This window comes from Halichoerus grypus, chromosome 7, assembly GCF_964656455.1.
Source record: "Halichoerus grypus chromosome 7, mHalGry1.hap1.1, whole genome shotgun sequence".
NCBI lineage: Eukaryota > Metazoa > Chordata > Mammalia > Carnivora > Phocidae > Halichoerus > Halichoerus grypus.
This window is the reverse complement of record NC_135718.1, coordinates 97498462-97519259: the sequence shown is the minus strand read 5'-3', so window position 1 is coordinate 97519259 and position 20798 is coordinate 97498462. Positions and strand designations below refer to the sequence as shown.

At 50.0% G+C, this 20798-nt stretch overlaps 1 protein-coding gene across 1 annotated transcript in view; it reads right to left on the bottom strand.

Moving 5' to 3' along the window:
* Positions 1–1635: 1635 nt before the first annotated feature.
* The window catches only part of STYXL2 (serine/threonine/tyrosine interacting like 2), a 30241-nt gene continuing 11078 nt past the window's right edge, over positions 1636–20798 (bottom strand). The window contains exons 3-6 of the mRNA XM_036076741.2: positions 15648–15742; positions 12058–12289; positions 10353–10570; positions 1636–4799 (exon numbers count right to left, since the gene is read on the bottom strand). Of these exons, the coding sequence (XP_035932634.1) occupies positions 2092–4799; positions 10353–10570; positions 12058–12289; positions 15648–15742 (3253 nt within the window). The 3' untranslated portion in view covers positions 1636–2091. The remainder of the gene's footprint in view (positions 4800–10352; positions 10571–12057; positions 12290–15647; positions 15743–20798) is intronic.

Below are 20798 nucleotides of genomic sequence, written 5' to 3'. Positions count from 1 at the left end.
TCATTCTGGTATGCTTCCCATATTCCTTGTTTCTTCACAGCCTCCAGGTTTTCATTTACCCCCCAGGGCCTCACCTTTGAGGCAAATTCTGTTCTCCTCTCCTTCTCACCCCCCACCTCAGAGTTCTGTTCAGGATTTCCACTCTTGTGGGGCCCCCTTCTGCACACTATTCTCCCCTTATTGTGGGGGTTTTCTCCTAGCGAGCTCTACACAACTCAGGACTAGACGAAGGACGCAGAGTCAGATCTGTCTTCTCTTTTTCTTTCTTGTAAAACAAAATTACTGGCTCTATTAGTTGGTCTTGTGTAGCTAAAACCCTGTTCCAATCATTAATTAATTCCTAAGAGCGGATCGACCTTGCAGTCAGTGCAGTGTCCTGTCATTTAGAACAACATCACTGGGGAGGCTCTAACAGACATGGCCTTGCCATTTCAACGTATCCATTTCTGTGCTGGTTATTCTCTGCCCCTTCAGATCCGCTTTCTGCTCTTCTCCAGCACTCCAGGACTGTGAAGAAACCAGAGAGGGGCAGGGTCAAGCTCTGGAGAGAGGCCTTTTCTTGCTGTGTCTCCAAGGACAGCTCCTTCAGGATCCTGTATTCAGAGAGGTGTCTGTCTGAGAATTTGGGATTCTGAATTCAGCTTATTCCTGGAGTTCAGACTTTATTTTGGGAAAGCACATCAATAGAAATTTTATGTGATTTTTGATGAGCTTGAAGGGATTTTAGAGTGTTAGGATCACAACTATGACTTCTGAATTAGACCAAATCTAGGATGATAGGTTGCACTCCAGCCTTCCAGACTCTGAATGACTTTCAAAGGTATGTGTTGTGTCTGTAAAGGTCCCAGCAGATGGCACGCCCCAGCTGGAAACCGATGAGAGTTTAAGGCACGAACTGTGCACAGAGGCATGGGCAGGGTTAAGGGGACAAGAAGGAAGAGTAAAGCACCCAGGTACTAGCAATGTGAGAAACTGATAGCACCCGAGGGCTGAAGGGACAACGTGAAGGAGCTGTTTGCAGAGCCTGGCAAGAGCCACAACCATGGGCCAAGGGCCACTGACAACCTGGCAGAGGAGTACGGGGGACGAATACCCTGACCTCTCTCTCCTTAGAAGGAGATTGCGATCTCATGCTAGTCACTTTCCCGCCAAACCTAACTGGAATCCAGCAAGAAGGGTAGCCCCGTACTGGAGTCTCTCCCATGGTACCATCATCCTCCAAGGAATGAAAAGCAAGGGTGATGGCAAGCTTTCATAAAACCACATCTCCATCTCCTCGTATTGGGCTTCTTTTCTTCTCCCCCACTCCCCACCCCATAGTTTGCTTTTGTTTCTCTGCTGTTCGGGGACTCCTCTCTGCCTAGGTCTCACCACTCTCAGCACAATAAAACCTGATCTCCCTCTAATTCCCTGTTACTCTCATGGGTCTTCCTCCTGTCTTCCCGCTACACTGTGTCATAGACGAAATACTTGATTACTGATTTAATGTGATGATAGTGGTATTGTCTGGAGACATAGCATTTATGGAACAAGGTGAGGCTGGCTCATGATCACCCAACTGTGTCTTTTAAGGTGGGTTCAAAGAGCTAAAAGTGACCAGAATGAAGGAGAAATGTTAGACAACATGCCATTTTAATGGAGATCCCAAACATTTAAAAGACACATCCAGAACTCAGCTTTGCCAGGAGAGGTGAGACTTGGCACAGGATAAATTTCCTGGGTCTCATAAAACCTCCACCAACAGAACCATGTCCTGCATTCCGTCTTCCTGGACGTGAGCTGGAATCTCTGACAAGCTTTGGTGGCACGGCGAGCTCACCTCTCCCGTTAGTGCCGAACGCTATCGGGTACAGAAGTGAAGGGTCAAAGCCTAAGAGGACATCGGGCAACAGAAAATGGCGTCAGTTGGCTTAGCATTCAGACCTCACCCTGACGGCTCTCCTGGAGGCTTTGCCCCTCATGATGATCCTCTCCACATCTTGATGGGCGGTGGCCTTGACGGGCGGTGGCCAGGTGTGCCCAGAGCCCTGTGCTAAGCTGTGTGGCTTCTTCCCATGTTCTGCGTCTCTCCCAGGTCCGCCTTGCCCCAGCTCAATCCTCCCTCCTTCTCTGCAGCTTCGTCCTGGTCTCTTCCTGCCGGCGTCTCCAGGCCGAAATGATGGCTTCATCGTCCATCTCTTCCTCCTCCTCCCTGTCAGTGCTTCTCCGATACTGGGACCGCCGCCCTGAAGCAAACCTCCCTTCTTCCCGGTTTTCCATCCTCTCTCTTTCTCCCTCCTCCTCGGACCTCATGAAGCTCTGGGTGAATTTCCTCTTGGCTCCAAATTCAGAAAAGTCCGAGTTGGACGACTCTTCCACATCTTCCCAGTCCCTGGGCCTGGCCCAGTCCGGCCGCCGCGCTTCCGGAGACTCTTCCCCGTCCGAGGGCTCGGGGGTCCGGCGGAAGAAGTAGGGCTCTGGGCTCTCCTCCCGGGAGCTTGAGGTCTCACTGAACGTTGACCTGGAGAATCTGTGCACCGCTCTGCCCTCCCTGGTAGAGGAAGAAGAGACCCGCGAAGTGCTCCTTACAGAGTTGCCATTGGCCTCCTGGTAGGAGGACGTGTCCTGTTCCTCCGACTGCGATTTGGAGAAGCTGTAGCTCGAGGACTTGGACTCGGTCTCCCGGAGCAGGGAAGATCTGGTGTACTTGCCCCTGGCGCTTGCAGACCAGTCACTCGGGGGAGGAGGTCTGTCCTCTGTCCCGAGGCCGCTGAGCCACTTGGTAATGCTGCCCTGCCTCTCTCTGCCCGCCCTCCGGGAGCTGGCGCAGCGATCGGACGCAGCCGGGGAGGAGCACGTGTCCGTTTCGGGCTTCTGGGAATTACCGCGGGAAGAATACCGGAAGCTCCCTATGGCACTGTCGGTGTCCTCATCCCTGTCACCCACGCCATCACCTTCCTCTTCCTTGACCTTCTTCTTCTTGAAAAGGGAGCTCCGCTTGTTGTCGGAGGCCAGCTTCTCCATCTTGTACTCGGACATCTTCTCCCTCAGGTCCATCTGCATCGCCCTCTCCTTCCGGCCGAGCTCCTTCAGGTCTACGCTGTCAGCGAAGAGGCTGTAGAGCGGCTTGCTGGTCCCCCCGCCCGGCGCGGGGCTGCCGCGTCCACTGAGCAGGGGGGCCCGGGCCCCCCCCGGGCCGCGGGCCGCCGGCGCCGCCTCGGTGCTCGCAGCGGCCGGCGAGCGGGACAGCAGGAGCATTTCGTTTCGCTTCTGGGCGAGGGTTTCGCTGACCACGTTGGCGATCCAGTTCTGAATGCTGGCGACGGAGACGGTGTCCCCAGGCCCCACGGGCAGGTCAGGCGGCGCCGCGCTGGCGGTCGGGGCCCAGCACCCCCCTGCGTGGCTTCCAGCCTGAGACGGGCGGGAGCCGTGGCTCTGGGCGCTGAGGACCGAGGCCGCGTCCTCGGCGCTGATCGAGGGAGCTGCCGCCCAGACGGCGGACCGGGGGATGCTCGGGCTGGCGGCCGAGCCGTCTGCCTCCCAGCTGCCCACGGACTGGCTCTCCTCCAGCGTCTGCCGGCTCCTCTCCAGCAGCTCCAGCCTCCGCTGCCTCTTCTTGGCCGAGGCCGAGTCCTCCCCCTTGCTGAGCGCCGCCACCTCCTGCTTGCTGTCGCCGCCCACCTTCTTCTGGTGCCCCAGCTTCCAGGCCCGGTAGGCCGTCAGGTCCACGTCGGAGCCCTTCGGCTCCCTCTCCGCCTCCTCGGCGGCTCGCTCACTGCTGCCGTCCTCTGCCCCCAAGTCTTTCTTGTGAAACCCAAACTGGACTCGCTTGATCTTCCACCTCTCCAGGGCGGTGAGCTTGTCCTGCGTCCTGCTGCAGAAGTTACAGGAAGAGGAGGCCTCCGAAGACACGCTCTCCTGGTCCTCCGCTCGCACGCTGCTCCCCACCTCCGGGCTCGTGGCCGCCCCCTCCGTCGTGCTCCGAGAGCGGTAGCGACGGGAGGCTTCCTCCTCAATCTCCAGCAGCCTCTGCGTCCACATGTCCCACGTGCCGTCCGTGGACACTGAGTCGGAGCGGCCCGTCGCCCCGCCGCCCTGGCCGCTCGTCTCCAGCGGCGGCTGCGGGCCCCGGGGGTCGCGGCTGCTGACGCTCTCCGAGGGGCGGCTCTCACTCAGCGTGTGCCGCCGCCTTCTCCTCCCGAACCAGCCGGCCTCGCCGGCCTCCCCCTCGGCCTCCGCCCCCTCCCACCTCCGAAGCCCTCCCGCCTGCAGCCCCTCATTCCGGCTCTGCCACTCCTGGATCCTCCGGTCCACGGCCCGGTCCTCGGGCTCCTCCCTACCCTGGCCGGAGGCGGGCCGCTCGCCATTTCCCCCGGGGGGGCCCTTGCCTGGGGGGAGGCCCTGCCCCCTCCTCCACTCCTCATACAGCTTCTCCTCCTCGTCTTCGTCGATGAGGGTGAAGGGCTTGGACGCCCGGCTGGCCTTCCCCCAGGAGGAGCCGCTCAGGAGGCTGGCGGTGTCGCTCTCCTCCTGCACCGTGAGGCTGTGCACTCTGGCCCCGTCGTTGCTCTCCACGTCCTCGCCCTCCTCAGCCTCATCTGTCCCCCCTTCCTGGCTGTAGTCTTCCTCTCTCTCCTCCATCAGCTTCTCGTTGAGCTCCCGGAGCTGCTTCAGGAAGCCGTCGTTGGGATAGATGGCCCGCTTCCTGCGCACAGTCATCAAGGCCTCCAGCACGGCCATGTCGTGGAAGATCATCAGGTAGGCCACCACCAGCACGGCCGACCGGCTGAGGCCCATTTCGCTGCTGACCAGGACCTTCCCTGAAAGAAAGCACAGGACAAGAATGTATCCACAGTGGCTGCCTTATAAAGGTTCTTGTTAAAGTGCTGTTAAAAGGTACTGTTTAGATGTGCTGCATTTACTGTGTTTACTTGCCTCTGGAGTTCATCTGCGCTCAAGTCCTGTGAGGGACGAGCATCACTGCCCCCAGAGAGGGCCGCCAGGTGCCCTGCCCTGCTGCAAGCATCCCCCGAATTTGCCTGAATGCGGGCGGGGGGGGGGGCGGGAAAGGGAGCCAACACGCGTCCCCACTTTTGAAACACTGGAGTGCATTTCTACTTTCTTCCTGCCAAACTGAACATCGGAGGGAGGAGAAATAAAAGAATGGGGGAAAGGGGGAGAGACAAGAAAAGAAGTGAGGCTAGATGAATGAATCACAGGACTGTCGGTGTGGGAAAGCACCACAGGCATAGTTAAAACTTGAGAATTCCCTTTACAACATCCTCAATGTGGATCACCCACCATCCAGTAGAGAGACTGGATGCTTCCCGAGATGGGGAGCTCAGTATCACGCGTGTGTACCTGTGCGCACGCGCGCACGCACACACACACACACACACACACACACACACACACCCTTCACTCCATATTTAGATCAATCTACTCTTTTGAAACTTCCTTCGCATGTTAGAGCAAAGTATAACTCTCTGTAATGAGCATCCGAGCTCCTCCTCTGACATTCTGACGTTCTGGGGTCAATAACGAACATCTGTATGAATCAGGCCTTTTATACAAAAATATGTAAGAAGATCACTAACATATTCTTCATTAATTTTTTCCCCTTTTCCTGGCTATTCTGGGTCTCTCAATCATTATTTGGACATCTTTTCATGTCCCATTCCTATACTAGCCAAACTTGCAAGTCAAACTTTATTCGTTTTTTTTTTTTTTTTTCCTTAGGACTCTGTGTCAGGATGGAGCAAGTATATTTCAGGTTTGGACTGATCCACACAGAGGCCTCTCACCACTCTCATTCTGGGCACGGAGCCTTCCCTCATGCCATTTAAGCTGCAGTGTGGATGGATATGTCCTAAAATGAACTCAGGTTATCTTTTATATCAACTGAAACCTGTAAAGGTTTTTTAAAACACTGCTATTCAGTCATGCATCAGTTTTTTTTGGTCGCATTTTTAAAACATAAGGATAACGTTACAAATTCCTATTAATGTTTTTGGTAAATATAACCTGTTTTTTTTTTTTTAAAGAGTTTATTTATTTGACAGAGAGAGACACAGCGAGAGAGAGAACACAAGCAGGGGGAGTGGGAGAGGGAGAAGCAGGCTTCCCACCGAGCAGGGAGCACGACGTGGGGCTCGATCCCAGGATCCTGGGACCATGACCTGAGCTGAAGGCAGACGCTTAACGACTGAGCCACCCAGGCACCCAATATAACCTGTTCTTATAGCCTAATAGAAACTTTTACCAAGTCTTGACTCCAGCATTCAATAAATCGGTTATCCCCTTGCCTCATCTTCTGCTTTGAATCCTTCATAAGCCTGACAAACATGCCTTCTATGCCTTCATTCTGACGGCTGTTTACAACGCAGCCCAGAACCACGAGACCTCCTTCCAGGCTGCCATCAATCTATTTGCCAACAGTCTTTGGGGATGTTAAATCTTTTAAGAGTCCTAGGTAACAATATGGGATGGGCAGGGGGTGACTTTTATCAGCACGTCTTGCATCAGTGAAGACCATGTCTGTCACCCAGAAGGTCGGAGACCAAGGCAAGACTGGAAGGGACCTGAGGCCCAATAACGCTGAAAGGCGTTGCCGCCAACAGCCAGCAGTCACTAGAGGGAGGTAAGCGGGCAGAATAAAGCTGCTGCAGGTGCATCTACAGATTCCCTGTCTCACCTCTTCCCACCTCCAGCCCCGGGCTCAGCTGTCCCTCACCAAGGACCCCCCTTTAACTGGCTGACCAGGCCACCACTTACTGCTGTCAACACCAAAGTCTCCCTCCCTTCCTTCGGAGGTGGAGTCACCGGGCCGGCTCACGTCAGGACACGTCAGGCACAGCCAGCCAAGCTGCCTCACGAGGACATGGCAGCAAATGCTCCTTAGACTCAGTCTGGCAGAGACAAGGTTGGGGGTGCCATGCTTTTCTCGGCTGTGTTCCCTGCACCCTGGGATTCCTCTGTGGAGCCTCAGGGGCGGCCTGAGGACAAGGGGGAGGCAGGTGGTCAGGCCCTGGGTGACAGGACTGTCCTCTGTCAGGCACAAGGCCACACTGACACTCTGCAGATCGTGCTCTGCACGACTCTGGGGGGCACCTTGCACATCCATGTCAGAGTAGATTTGTAGATTTGTTTGGTTATGATGAAAAATTTCCAGCGGTAAAATGGCTTGAGGAAGGCGGTCTTTTTCTAATTTGCCGTCACCATTTTGATTAGCAGCGAGGCTGACTGCGGGAGGGAGGGTCCCTCTAGATGTGGTCCCTTTGTTCTAAGAGTTTGAAGGGTATGGCTAGCGGAGAGAGCACTGGGCTTGAGTAAGAAAGGTCTCTTTCCATTCTCAGCATGCCTCTACATGGCTCGCTTTTGGGTTGTATTCTCCCAATTCATAATTCTCATTTTCCGCAGAGCGTTCCCTCTTTCCATTTTCAAGAAAAACAAGAAGTACTTGCCTAGAAGCTACGCTCCCCGCCTTGCCAGCACGGATAGAATTCAGGGTTGACAAAGGACCAGAGTCTGCCAAGCAAATTTTCTCTCTAGGAGATTTGGAAATGGGACTGAGGCAGGGATTTAGCCAGTCTGTGTTCAGGCCTGTGGAGGGCTATGCTATCCGAGGTAGAAAGAAAAAGAGAAGATGGAAACCAAGAGTCCAGAGATTGCACAGTCCTTGTTCAGACGATCCTGGAGCCACATTCCCGTCTTTGGACGTTTTCTTGTGTTGTTATAATTAATGCCTTGACATGGTTTCTACTGACTAGCAACCAAGAGAACCTTGATTATTACACAGTGGCAAAGTCACAAAACCTTTCATGGGTCTCGATTTCCCCAACTGTAAAATGTAAATAACATCCTCCATTGTGGTTATTGTGATTATCACATAACCCACCCTGCCCAGGTGTTAGTTTTGCCTTTCTCCTCCTTAAGAACTGACTCCACAGCATCCTGGGGTAGAGGAAATCACAGAAACTAAGGCTTTAGGGATGGTGACAACCCTCAGGCCTGCAGTAGGAATCAACCCAGAGGTAACCCCAGGAAGGAGAAGGTCCTTTCCCTGCCTGGCAGGGGTGCGGGGGGAGGGAAGGCAGGCTGAATGCCACCGACTGCCAGCAGCCGGAGGAGAGAAGCAGGTGCGCGGGGCACGGGCCCCTGCTGGTGACGGGGGTCCACCGGGTCCCCGTTCCCCCTCTGCCCCCCCCCCCCGCCTGCGCCAGGCAGCCCTGCGCACCGCTTCGGGCCACAGGGCAGCCCACCCGGACCTCGCAGGAGTGCGGCCTCCGTTCTTGAAGCCCCGAAGAGACCCTTCCCAGCCCCGGGGGCGCAGCTCGGGTTCGCACAGCCCGTCGCCCCCGCCGTCTCCCTCCCCGCGCAGGGCAGCTTCTCCCGCCGCGTGGCCCTTGCTGTTGCCGCACTTCTGGGGACAGTCACCGTCCTGCGGGCCAGGTCCGCCCGCCCGGGGCCACGTCTACACCGGCTCCACCCCGCCGAGCTGCGCTGCAGAAGCAGCCCGAGAAATCCCCTCCCTGCGGGCGTTTGCAGACACGCTCAAGTCACGTTGGGTCAGAAGGAATATATTTTTTAAAGCGGGTTTTTTTTTCCCCCCATAAAAATGTGTCAAACCATATGTATTGTTTTGTATTCAGTTTTGTTCACTTAATCCGTTACAAACATCCCCTCACGGTAGCAAATATAAGGCTCCATTTTCATTTTTAAGGATAGCCGAGTTTTCTAGTCTATGCCCATATCAAAACTGACTTAACCAATCCACACTTCGTGTTTCTAATCATTCATAGTTTACATAATCCCATGAGTAATGGCCTTGTAAGCACATCTTTGCATGCGTATCTCATCTCCCTAGGGTGAGTCACTAGTAGAACTGCCCCCTCAAATGTCAAGTACTTTTTTTTTTTAAAGATTTTATTTATTTATTTGACAGAGAGAGAGGTAGCGAGAGCGGGAACACAAGCAGGGGGAGTGGGAGAGGGAGAAGCAGGCTTCCCGCCAAGCAGGGAGCCCGATGCGGGGCTCGATCCCAGGACCCTGGGATCATGACCTGAGCCGAAGGCAGACGCTTAACGACTGAGCCACCCAGGCGCCCCTGTCAAGTACTTCTTAAGGTTCTGACTAAGGGCTGTTGTTTGTTTTAAGCATTGAAAAGAGGAGAAAACTATTTCATATATATACATACATATGTAATATATATATATATACACATAAAATTTATAAATTTATGAATTTCATTTTAATAAAAATCTCTATAAAACATTCTATGTATAGATATATATACATATATTTATAAATATACATATATACATACACATGTATATTTACCAGGTGCTGTGCTAAGTAAGCTTTTATATGCATTTTAAAATGTTAGTCCTCACAGCGAAGTTAGGAGGATCACATCTCTTTAACTTTGTTGTATTTACAAGGAAACTGAGGTTCTCCTGGAAAAAGAAACAGCCTGAGGTCCCATGAAATAGAGAGAGCAAAGCAAAGCCCAGACTCAAGCCCGAGGTTTCTGACTGGGATCCTGAACTCCCAGCGCCCCCGGGGCATGCATGGGCTGCCGCCCGTCCCCACTGAGGTGTCCCATCAACTCTGTGGCTGAGTCTCAGGTCATCTTGGGTCAACTTGGACGACAGCCACAGCCTCAGCACTGCTCTCCTAGCTCCCACTCCCACCCTCCCACCAGAGCAGAGAGAGAGTTTTCTAAAATGTAGATCAGATCAAGGCACTGTTCAACTCCCTCACTTTGGCCTAAAACTTCCTGCATGAAGGGGCCCCTGCCACTCTAACCCTTACCCACCGTGCTGACCCGCACTAGGACCTGCATCAGGATCCCTGATCCTGAACCCACCAAGCTTATTCTACTTTAAGAGCTTTGCGCTCTCACTTTTCCTGGCCAGGAATGCTCTTCCTCCGATTTTTCCATGGCTGGTTCCTTCTTGTCACTCAGCTTAAATGTCCTCTTCTTAGAGAGGACCTCTCAACCGCCCTCCCCAAGGAGCTAGCCAGTCACTCCAACACATCATCCTAGTTAGTCTCTGCCTCACTCTTGTCACTATCTGACGTTTTTCTTTGTAATTTTCTCTGCCCTCACTCTGGTGTGACATTTGAAGGTCAGGGGCTTTTTCTGTGTCTTTCACCACAAGCACCTAGAACAGTGCCTGGCATGTGTTAGGCCCTCAATAATTATTGATAAGATGAATGATCATCCTTTCCTTTCCCCTCCTCTTAGAATGAGACAACAATCTTCTTAAGACAGATAATCCGGAGGTTTTCATGACATCCCCCACGTTGCTTCTCCCCCTGTGGAATTCTAGCAGCCTGGGGCAGGCGGGACCCCCCACCCCCCGCCTCACCTCTATAGGTCAGCAGGGCTTCATCAAGGAACTCAGCAGCCTTCCGGAAATGCTGGGAGATGTCCACCTCGGGAAAGTCATCCACCTCCATACCCAGGTACTGAATCTCCAGGCCAGTGTAGAATTCGGGCCCAGTGTAGACACCGGTGCCATGAGCAGCATTCAGGATGTGAGTAATTCCCAGCCTCTTCAGCCTCCCCTTGTTCACAGCTACACTCCTGCGGGGAGAGAAGCAGAGACAATTTTTGCCAGAGTCCAAGCTAGAAAGGTGCATTACCCCTGAGACCGGGAGGCTGCTTCGGCTGGGTCAGGGAGGCCGGAGCTGGGTGAGTGCCTCCTTCTCTGCTCTCTGGTGTCCGGGGCTCACTGCAAATGTGGTTCTAAAATGGGGCCAGAGAGAGTAGGGACAGGGAGCTGGGCAGGGAAGAGTAGAATGAAGAGGAGAACAAGACTGATTTGTCAGGAAATCTTTGGTCTAGAGATCTCTGGTTTAAAATGCCTTGCCTTGGGAATGGACCTTCGTTAGGACACAAAAATAGCAGATAAAAATAATAATAAAATTAGGTGTGCTTCACATTGATATGGCCTGCCATATTTTCCAAAGTCCTTTTACACGCATTCTTTAACTTTATCCCTAATCATAATCTCAAGAGGTAGACAGGGCAACTATTTTTATTCCCATTCGAAGATTATAAAAATGAACCTGAGAGGTTTTATGACTTCCCAAGACTAAAAGAAAAAAAGACTGAACAAGGACAGGTGTTTTTGGTTTCTAGTTCAGAGCTCTTTTTGCTGCAGCAAAGTAAGAGGAGTTTCATTCGAAGAGGTCCTGAAGACCTTAGGTTACCAAAGAAGGAGCAGAAGCCAGGGTATCTGCAGGTGTCTGGGGTCCCTGGTGAGCACGATGGGAATGTTTCCAGGTCTACAGAGCTTAGCTAGAGATCACTTAGGACTTGGTGCCCAGATCCGAGAACCAGGTTCTGGGCAACTCATTACTCCTAGTGGAGTAGGAGCCCCACCGTCCAAAGTGATCTTCCCGACTGCCTGCTGCCATGGGGGCCCCAAATTCCCTGCTTTGCTTCTGCATATATGAGTAATTACACAGGGATAATATCTCATTAAGTCGCCCATGGAGCAGCAAAAATTAATTTCACAACCTAGCCTATTGGTGCCAATTATACATGGACAAGATCCTGAAGGAATAGGACCTGAGTGAATGGTTTCGCGTTTTGTTTTGAAAACCACTCACAGACTTTTTAAAAATAACATTTTTTTTTGATTATGAAAACAATAAATGTTTACTCTAGGAAATCTGTACAATTCAAAAGAAACCTAAAGAAGAAAATAAAAAATCACCTGTAGAACCATCTACTAGAGAATATCGTCACCATTTTATCACATTGTGTCTAATTGTTGTCTATGCAGAAGTGCATACACACACATCAGTACATTGTTCAATTAGCATTATATTATATATATATATAATTTGTAACCTATTTATCCTCTTACTATATTGTACAAGTTTTCATTGGTTGGTAATACATATAAAAGTCAGTATCATCACTGGCTCCAAATGTCCCATCAGATAACCTCAATTTGCTGGATGGAGCTCTTGGGGACTTTGCTCAAAGCGGGGGGAGTTTCATCTCTCTCAGGCGCTGAGAGGGTAGGACAGAGGGTCATGACCTGCCGCAGTCAGACTCACTTCTCTGCTATGAAGACATTGGGCCAGACCTCATCCACCTCATTCCAGGGGGTCTCCTGGCGGTCTTGGACCAAGGCCCGCTGTAAATCCAGGACGCAGGGCGTATTGTATAGGCTGGTGTCATCCATCTTCTCCCTAACACGGTTGTACAGGTCCTCCACCAGCAGCTGCTCGGCTGACTCCAGCACGCCTGGACGTTCTGCCTCCGCTCTGATTCCCCGTGGCTTGAATTCTAGAGAAGACAGGCAGCACTCCCATTAGAGAGTTAGAATACCATGGCCCTCCCTGTTCCTCAGGAGAATTTAAGGCATTTGAGGTCAGATGCTGCTAGGACTCTGGGCATGGGCTGAAATACCAGGAAGGACTTAATGAAGGTCCAGGTGGGCCCTGCGTTGGCCTGGATCCTTGTGGTCAGGACCAGCAGTCGTATAGGTAGATAGGTGAAGGGACACGGGTTTCCCTTACTCCCTCCTGTATTTTTCTAAAGCTGGCTGATAATTACTTAGACCAAGGTCCTTAAGTACCTGGCGTATGTCTGATTCACACCTACAGCTCCCACAGTGCTCCACATAAACTAGAAGCATTTACCAAATGAATCAATGGCATTCTTTCAAAACATAATTAGTTTGACTCCTTTCATGCGGAATGCAGATAACTTGGGAAAAGTAAAACTTTCAGAATTTTGCCAGATCACTTTCGCATACACATTTAATTTACTTGTTTATTTCATTTATTGTCTGCTTCTCCCCACTGGAATATAAGCACCTGTGAGTCTCAGTCCCGCACTTTCTGGCAGGCGGCAAAGATTTGCCGTGAACTCCCCTGTTAGTCCCCAAACAGCATTCTGGGCCTTTCTGCCAACAGTTCAGAAAAGCTCAGATTCCAAATGAATTCAAGGGATGCCTGGGTGGCTCAGTCAGTTAGGCATCTGCCTTCCACTCAGGTCATGATCCCAGGGTCCTGGGATCGAGTCCAGCATTGGGCTCCTTGCTCAGCCGGGAGCCTGCTTCTCCCTCTGCCTGTCACTCCCCCTGCTTGTGCTCTCTCTCTGAAAAATAAATAAAATCTTAAAAAACCAAACCAAACCAAATGAATTCAAAATCTATTCACCCATATCTCCAGTGAAACTTTATTTCCTCCTAATATTTCTGTTCCCAATGATCAAATTTGGGGGAAAAGTAAGGTATTTCTTTCTCTGAGAAGGTATACAAGAATAGTGGAGGGCAAAACCCTACTACTTAGGAGCCAAAAACACTGAACAGAGAGAAGGGAAAAAGTAAGCAAGGAGTATGGCCTGTGTTGGCCATAACCTCGGGCGGGCACTACCTCTTCCCCTGATGGGTGGAGAGCACAGCCACATTTGGCAAATAGATTCGGCCCAGCCCTTCATGGGACGAACAGGTGTCTGTGAGCCTGGCTTGCTGCTCAAGCTCTGCGGGTCCTGGGAGTTCTGGGTTCTACCCAGCACTGAGCACTCCGTTTCCCCTTTCCCTGCAGCTCTTCTCTCTCTTTCCCCTTTTCTGAACCACTTGACTGGGCCCCCATATCCCTGCATCAGATCTCCACTCTAAATGTTCTCTGATCTCCGTTTCAAGAGCAGAAAGAAGAAAAGCCCTGCAGTCCCAGAGCTCTATTTTGTTTAAAAATAGATGAAGCGTTCCTCTTCTCTCTACCACTCAGTCTTCTCCCCTGGCTCTCCTGGGATCCTACCTAGCAAATGCAAAAGCCCCTCTCCCTCCCTCCTTCTCCTAACTGAGACATCTCTCCTTTACTACATGTAAAAGATAAAACACTCTGATGCCTCATTAAAATATACAGCACTGTCTTCCTCAGCTATTTATATGGCTGGCTGTTGTCTTGACTTTCCCCTTTCCAGTTTAGAAACAAATGTTGCAGCCCCTCCTCTCTACCGGCAGCTCCTGGACGGCTCTGGAGGTCCTGAGGTCTCCGGCCCACCCCTCAGCCTGTTTCAACTCTACCGCCCTCCCCGCATCAACTCCTCCCATTTATTTCTACTACCTAAGGTTTCTTCGGAAGAAAGCCAAGCCTACACATTTCTCCTCTAAGCTCTTTCAGATGTGTGGCATATACAGACTTTCATGAAAATGAAGAGTTCTTCAACACACGTTTTTATCCCTCTGATCACTAGTGAGGAGGGCAATGTTTTGAAATATCACCTGGTCCATCTTCCTTTCTCTGTCATATATTTTTTCTTCCCCCACCACCTGTCAGCCACTAAGACTAAGGAAACTTAGGCTTAATGCCCCAGACAAGGGGAGAGTAGATAAAAACCTAGAATTTAAAAAAAAAAAAGGCATTGCTTAGCTTTAGATTTCAATCTACATGTGCAATGTCCTGTAGACATATCCATAGCATTCTATAGGCTTGAAAGTGAAGTTTTCAAAGAGAGGAAATGGTTTTCTCACAGCTCCTAAAGCTGGATGTTCACTTATAGAACCCAAGCATGGAGAGAGGTCCAGAGAGTAAAACACAGAGCAGGGATGTTGCAGGCTGGAAGGCGAGGGAAGTTCCCAAACACATAGGAGGAAAAAAGAACTTCCAGAGCTAGGGTGGTGCTGGGATCAGTTTAGAGAGATCTAGACTGGGTGAAGCCACTTAGGCCTGGCTTGGAGGGAGGGAAGAGAGACCCCAGGTAGGGAAGGAAAATAAAATAGAAAAAAACTTGAGAGCTCCTTGAGAAGATGGGGCCTCTGAGGATGCCCATACCACAAGCACCAGCAAATGGAATTTCTGGCTCCTCATAAGGTGGACAGGAGATCTAGGTGTCCTCAGGGACCCTGTGGGAACCCAAACGGCCTGGGGACTGAGAAAGACCTGGGATTACATGGAGAAGGAGCAGCATGTGTGGTTCTCACAGCTAAGGGCCAGGGAAGGGATCATGGCCACCAGCAGGGGATGCCAAATGAAGTCAGTAACTGCTGCTATATCCAACCCCCCCCCACAGGGGTAACAGACACACCCAGGGCAAAGGGAGGAGAAAAGAAATTTGCCCAAAATTGATTTAAAAAAAAATCCATCCAATCACAATGAATATCCTTGAATGAAATACATAGTATGTTTTCTGTTCCAACATTTACAGTGTGCGTATTAACCTATCTCCCCACTCTACCTTTCCCCCCCTCCTCCTCATACATAATTCAGATTGAAAACCATCTTCAAACACTAGTGGAAATGCAGATCTAAATCTAGATATCCCTTTGAACAGAACTCTCTGGGTGCTTCTGGTCATTTCTTGGGCTTTCAGGTCTGTGTCTCTAGTATAAGCCACCCGAGGATCGCTGAGATTAACTGAAAAACTGAATGGGAGGCCATAGGAGCAGATTGGAACTGCCTCTCCGGTTGCTGACTCAAGAGAATTATTCACACTGGTACATAATAATTTCAACCTCTGTCTCATGAAGGTTGATGATGAGTTGTGTTGGCAGAATTGCCTTCTTTGGATCTGCTCCTCTTAAATGTGATGGGCAGCACCTGAGAAGCACGCTGACCTCTTCCAGTGGGCCCTTTCCAAGGGTCCCCAGATGAATTATGGACTCTCCCTGCTCCCACCCACCTTCCAATGGCATTACCTTCATTGATGATCTGTTTAGCTGCAACAGCTGAAGAGAGGTGTATGGGCTCCATGAAAATGCTTTCTGTTTCTGCATCTGATACCACCGAGTACCTAAGAGAAGAGAATATCTGTGTGAGAGGACTCTGGGCAGCATCTAAATGGGAGGCATTCTTTTTAGACAAGAAACCTGGACCTGATTTTAGGCACAGTGGACCACGAGAGATAAAGGGAATGCCTTCCTCAGTTTAGGGAACCTGAGAATGCCCAACACTGTGACTCATTTGCCACCTGTTTTCAGACCAGAGTTGACACTTAATGGGAACTGATGTTTAATGACATGGTAGTCTAGGCTCTGGAGGGAAAAGCATATGTCTGTGGTTGGGGAGAACTCACCCTGATGTGATTTCACTTTCTCTATTGGGTTCCCACCCTTGGATGTACTGCTGATCATTTTTTCCCTCTTGCCCCTGTTGTTGCCCCTCTGTTATCAGTACTATAGGATGTCCCTAAATATGCTGTTCCTGAGGTTCTGATGGACTGGTGGGCTGGGTAGGCTGCCACCATTCCGTCCATGCCCCATATCTTTGCCCTGTTGGAAAGAGAATGGGCTCAGAATGGGCTCAGAATGATGGGCTGCCCTCCCTGCCCCGTATCTTTGCCCTGTTGGAAAGAGAATGGGCTCAGAATGATGGGCTGGCACAGGGACGTGGAGGTGCTCAAATGCACAGTCCTGATTCTGAACACAAGAAATCAAGGTTCAGCCTGAGCCCAGGATGCAATCAAGTAACTTAGGTAAATTTCAAGGCAATTTTCCAGAAATAATCCAGCAGAGACGTCCAAAGGGATACGAGGGACATGGTGAATCGGGGCAGAAACAAGGGGTAAGACCACAGTATCACGGTTGGTGCCCCCCCTCTGCCCCACTAGTGGGTTCATCTCTTTTCCCTGTGTTGGGGTGAGTTTGGGTCGTTTTTTTGCTTAGTCTTTCCTTTAGGTCCAAAGAAGTTAAAGAAAAAGTGAGAGGACTTAATGGATACCATGTATTTTTCCCATCACAAAAGTTCCCATATGCTACCCCTTTATAGTCAACCCCTCCCTGAACCTCATCCCCTGCCAATCACTGATCTGTCTTCTGTCTCTACAGTGTGGCTTTTTCTAGAATGTCATATAAATTAAATCATATCACAGTCTTTTGGATATGGCTTATTTCACTTAGCAAAACGCATCTACAGGTCATCTATTGTATTGCATTAATCAATAATTTGTTGTTGAATAATATTCCATTTTTTAGGCACTTCAGGCCGTTGTTGCTATTTGCTGTCACACTGCTTTAAGTCACAACTGGGTATTCCAGGGAAAAAAAGGATACTCACATTTCTGGTTTGGTTGTACTTTGAATTCTGTCTTCCTCAATCTGCCTGCTACTATTTACTTTTCAGAGTCTTCAAACAGTTGCTGTATCCTTCTGTTCAGGTTTTATAAAGGCAATCCATGAGAGAGTGATAGGTGTGTTTGCCATCTTACCCAGGACCAGAACCTCTGTTTTACTGTCTTTTTGCTTTTAAATGTCTGACGTCCATGTGTTTCCTGATCCTTGTAACTGACTTATTTTATCTTTATGAAAACCCATAGGATCCTTTGGTTTGCCGTATTTAGAAACTTCCCAGTGATGTTCATTGGTTTATTTTCATCCATTGCATTTGGAATGGATACCATTTTTGAGCGCCTTCTATGAATTTAATCTTGACAAAATTCCACCAGTAGGTATTATTATTCCTGCTTTAAGATGAGGAAACTGGCCCAGATAAGCTCATGAAATTCCCCAAGGCAGTAAATAAGAGGAAGGACTAGGATGCAAACATAGGGCAATCCTGCTCAAAGTCCAATCTTCTCTCCACCACAATACACCATTTAGATTAGACCGAGGAGGCTAGTCGATTGGTGGATCCCCAAGCCCAACATAGACTTTGACACAGAAAAGTACTTCAAAAATACTTGTTGAAAGCATGGATGGATGAAGAGATGGATGGATGGACTGGGTTGAGTTGTGCTGAGTCCAGCTGAACTGAATGGAGCTAACTTGAGCAGAGGTAAGTTTAGTTGAATTGATTAGCAGACAATTTTCTCATAGTAGAAATCTACACGAGAGTCCTCCCTTGGGAGAATGGTGTGCTCAGGGCTAGCAAGGCTATGGAGAAAGAAATATCTTCGCCAAAAGAAAGGAATAGCCTATGACTCTACCCAGGATGTGGCTAGACTTGCCCATGCAGGACAGCACAATGCAGAATTATTGTTGGTAGTTCCTGAGGGATTTCCAAGAAGTGTTGTGTTGGATTCCCATTCTAGACCAAGTACTCCTCTAGTACTCTAAGTACTCAAGAAATGCATTTTTAAGTAAGTATGACAGTGGGGGTGGGGGTGGATTAAGGGTGAAGTGTGTGGGATATTCATCCTTGCATGTTGGAACTGGAGAGGTCTCATTATTTGGTGAAGGTAGTAAAGAGTGGAACACCTGGTGGGGGTGGGCATGAGCTCTGTAAAGGCACACATTAGGTCATTTTATTTACCCCTGTATCGCCAGCCCATGGAGGGTGATCAGGCAGACTGAGATCAGATGGAATGGATGGTAGGTGGACAGATGGGTAGATGGATGGACAGACAGATGGATGGATAAATGGATGGAATTTGCCAGGTACTGGGCAAGGTGTCCACATACCATCTTGGGGAGCAAACCCAATGGTCTCCAGGGCCCTGCCGTCTCTGGCCTCTTTCTCCTTTCCAGCCTCAGCTTGCACTGGCTCCCCTCCGGCTCACTCCTTTCTAGGACGCTAAACTTCTTTTGGCTTCCCATCCTCACCAAGCTTCCTTCTGCCCTGGGACTTTGCAGAAGCCCATTTCCACTGCCTAGATGCTCAGTTTTTTCCACTGCATCTATCTTTCAGATCTCAGTTCAATCATCACTTCTCCCTGATCTCCGCCTCTCATTACACCATATGCCTTTCCTTTATGGTGCTTCTAGCAGATGCAATTTTCCTTTTATTTAGGAAATCATTGATAAATACCCATCTCCTGTATTTATCAAATAAATCTGTCCACCTACCATCCATTCCATCTGATCTCAGTCTGCCTGATCACCCTCCATGGGCTGGCGATACAGGGGTAAATAAAATGACCTAATGTAAACCATACCCTCTATGAGCAAGGGACCATGGCTGGTGCTTTGAAGACTTGAGTTCCCCGGGTGCCTGGGTGGCTCAGTCGTTAAGCATCTGCCTTCGGCTCAGGTCATGATCCCAGGGTCCTGGGATCGAGCCCCACATCGGGCTCCCTGCTCTGCGGGAAGCCTGCTTCTCCCTCTCCATCTCCCACTCCCCCTGCTTGTGTTCCCTCTCTCGCTGTGTCTCTCTCTGTCAAATAAATAAATAAAATCTTTAAAAAAAAAAAAAAAAAAAAAGACTTGTGTTCCCAGCACTGAGCACAATGTACCAAGTAAATGCTTAATAGGGATTTTCTGATTCACTGACTGACTGAACTGGTCCTCAGTATAGTACCATATTTAAGGTGATATAGCAGTTCCAACAATTAGCAACAGGTATTTATCAAGTATTTGCTACTTGCTCATCATTTTACTGGGATACCAGTAGCAAGCCCAGAAGCAAAACCAGGGTCCTAACTATGTTCTGTTCATGCTCACTCTCAGCCCTTGTGAGGCCAAGTTGGATACAATCTCGGAGGCCGGTGTTGGACCCTTAGCAATTTTTCTTAGGGTAGATTAAAGGTGGCCCCAGGTCTGTGATACTCCTCACGCTTGCCTTGAAGCTGGCTGGTCTCTGTGACTGCTTTCACCAATAGAATATGGTAAAAGGGACGCTGGGGCAGTCTGAGCCTCAGTCTGGTTCTCGTGGCTCTCTCTTTGGGAGCCCTGAGCTGTCCTGTAAGAAGTCCTAACTACCTCGGGCGCCTGGGTGGCTCAGTCGTTAAGCGTCTGCCTTCAACTCAGGTCATGATCCCAGGGTCCTGGGATCGAGTCCCGCATCGGGCTCCCTGCTCAGCGGGAAGCCTGCTTCTCCCTCTCCCACTCCCCCTGCTTGTGTTCCCTCTCTCGCTGTGTCTCTCTCTGTCAAATAAATAAAAAATCTTAAAAAAAAAAAAGAAGTCCTATTACCTCAAGACCACGAAGCCAAAAAAGCCATCGGTCAACTGTTCCTGCCGAGCTCCCAGCCCATAGCCGGCCGCGTAGATGCGTCTCTTAGACGTGGTTCCTCCCCCTGGCAAGCCACCCCAGCTGACACCACACAGACGAGCTGCCCAGTGGACTCCTGTCCAGACTCCTAACCCACAACGAGGGGAGCAAACTAAAATCACTGCCTTAGGTCCTTAGGTTTCGGGGTAAATTTGTTATGCAGCAACAGGTAACAGGCACTAAGGGCTAAGAAGTGAGATTTGAGCAAATGCTAAGGCACTCTTCTCCCTAATAGTGCTACAGAACCTAATAAATATCAGCGAATGACCCAGATTTGCTGCAGTCGGGAAGTAACAGCAAAGTAACACCAGTGTGAGAGCAAACCCTGCCACCACCAGACCCTGTGGGCACAGGGGCCCAGGTTTCAGGGCAGTTGCCGTTTTAAACTAGCAACATTTCACAAAACTAGAGTTAGAACCTCACATTTTATGTAAATGTGAGCGACATCCTCATAAATAAACAATATTTATTAAGGGAGTTTTGTTCTTTTATTTATAAATAATATTATTTATACTATTATTTTTTATTTATACTATTATTAGTAAAACAATCATTTTGTTTATTAAGGGTCAGTATTATGTAAAATGAGGTTGGGCGGGGAGGGGGGGAGATCGAAGCAAAACCCTGAGCAGGGAATTAGTGGAGAACCCCTGCGGTCCATGGGGCTGAGAGGGGCTTTCTTCAGGCACAGCCCCTCATGTCTCCCACAGGTCGGTTTTCTGTTTCTCTGCAGGCCTCCGCGGCTCTGCACTTGGAGGAGGCTTTCTCACATCTGTACTCAGTATTCCAAACAATGGGCACGAACTGAAAAGGGATAGAGGAGGAGCCCTTGCCTGGTAGGTGTGTGGAAAGGCTTGGGAGGAACTCACCTGCCCATGTCACCTGGATCCCTGCCTGGAAGGATCGGCGAGCCCATGATCAGGC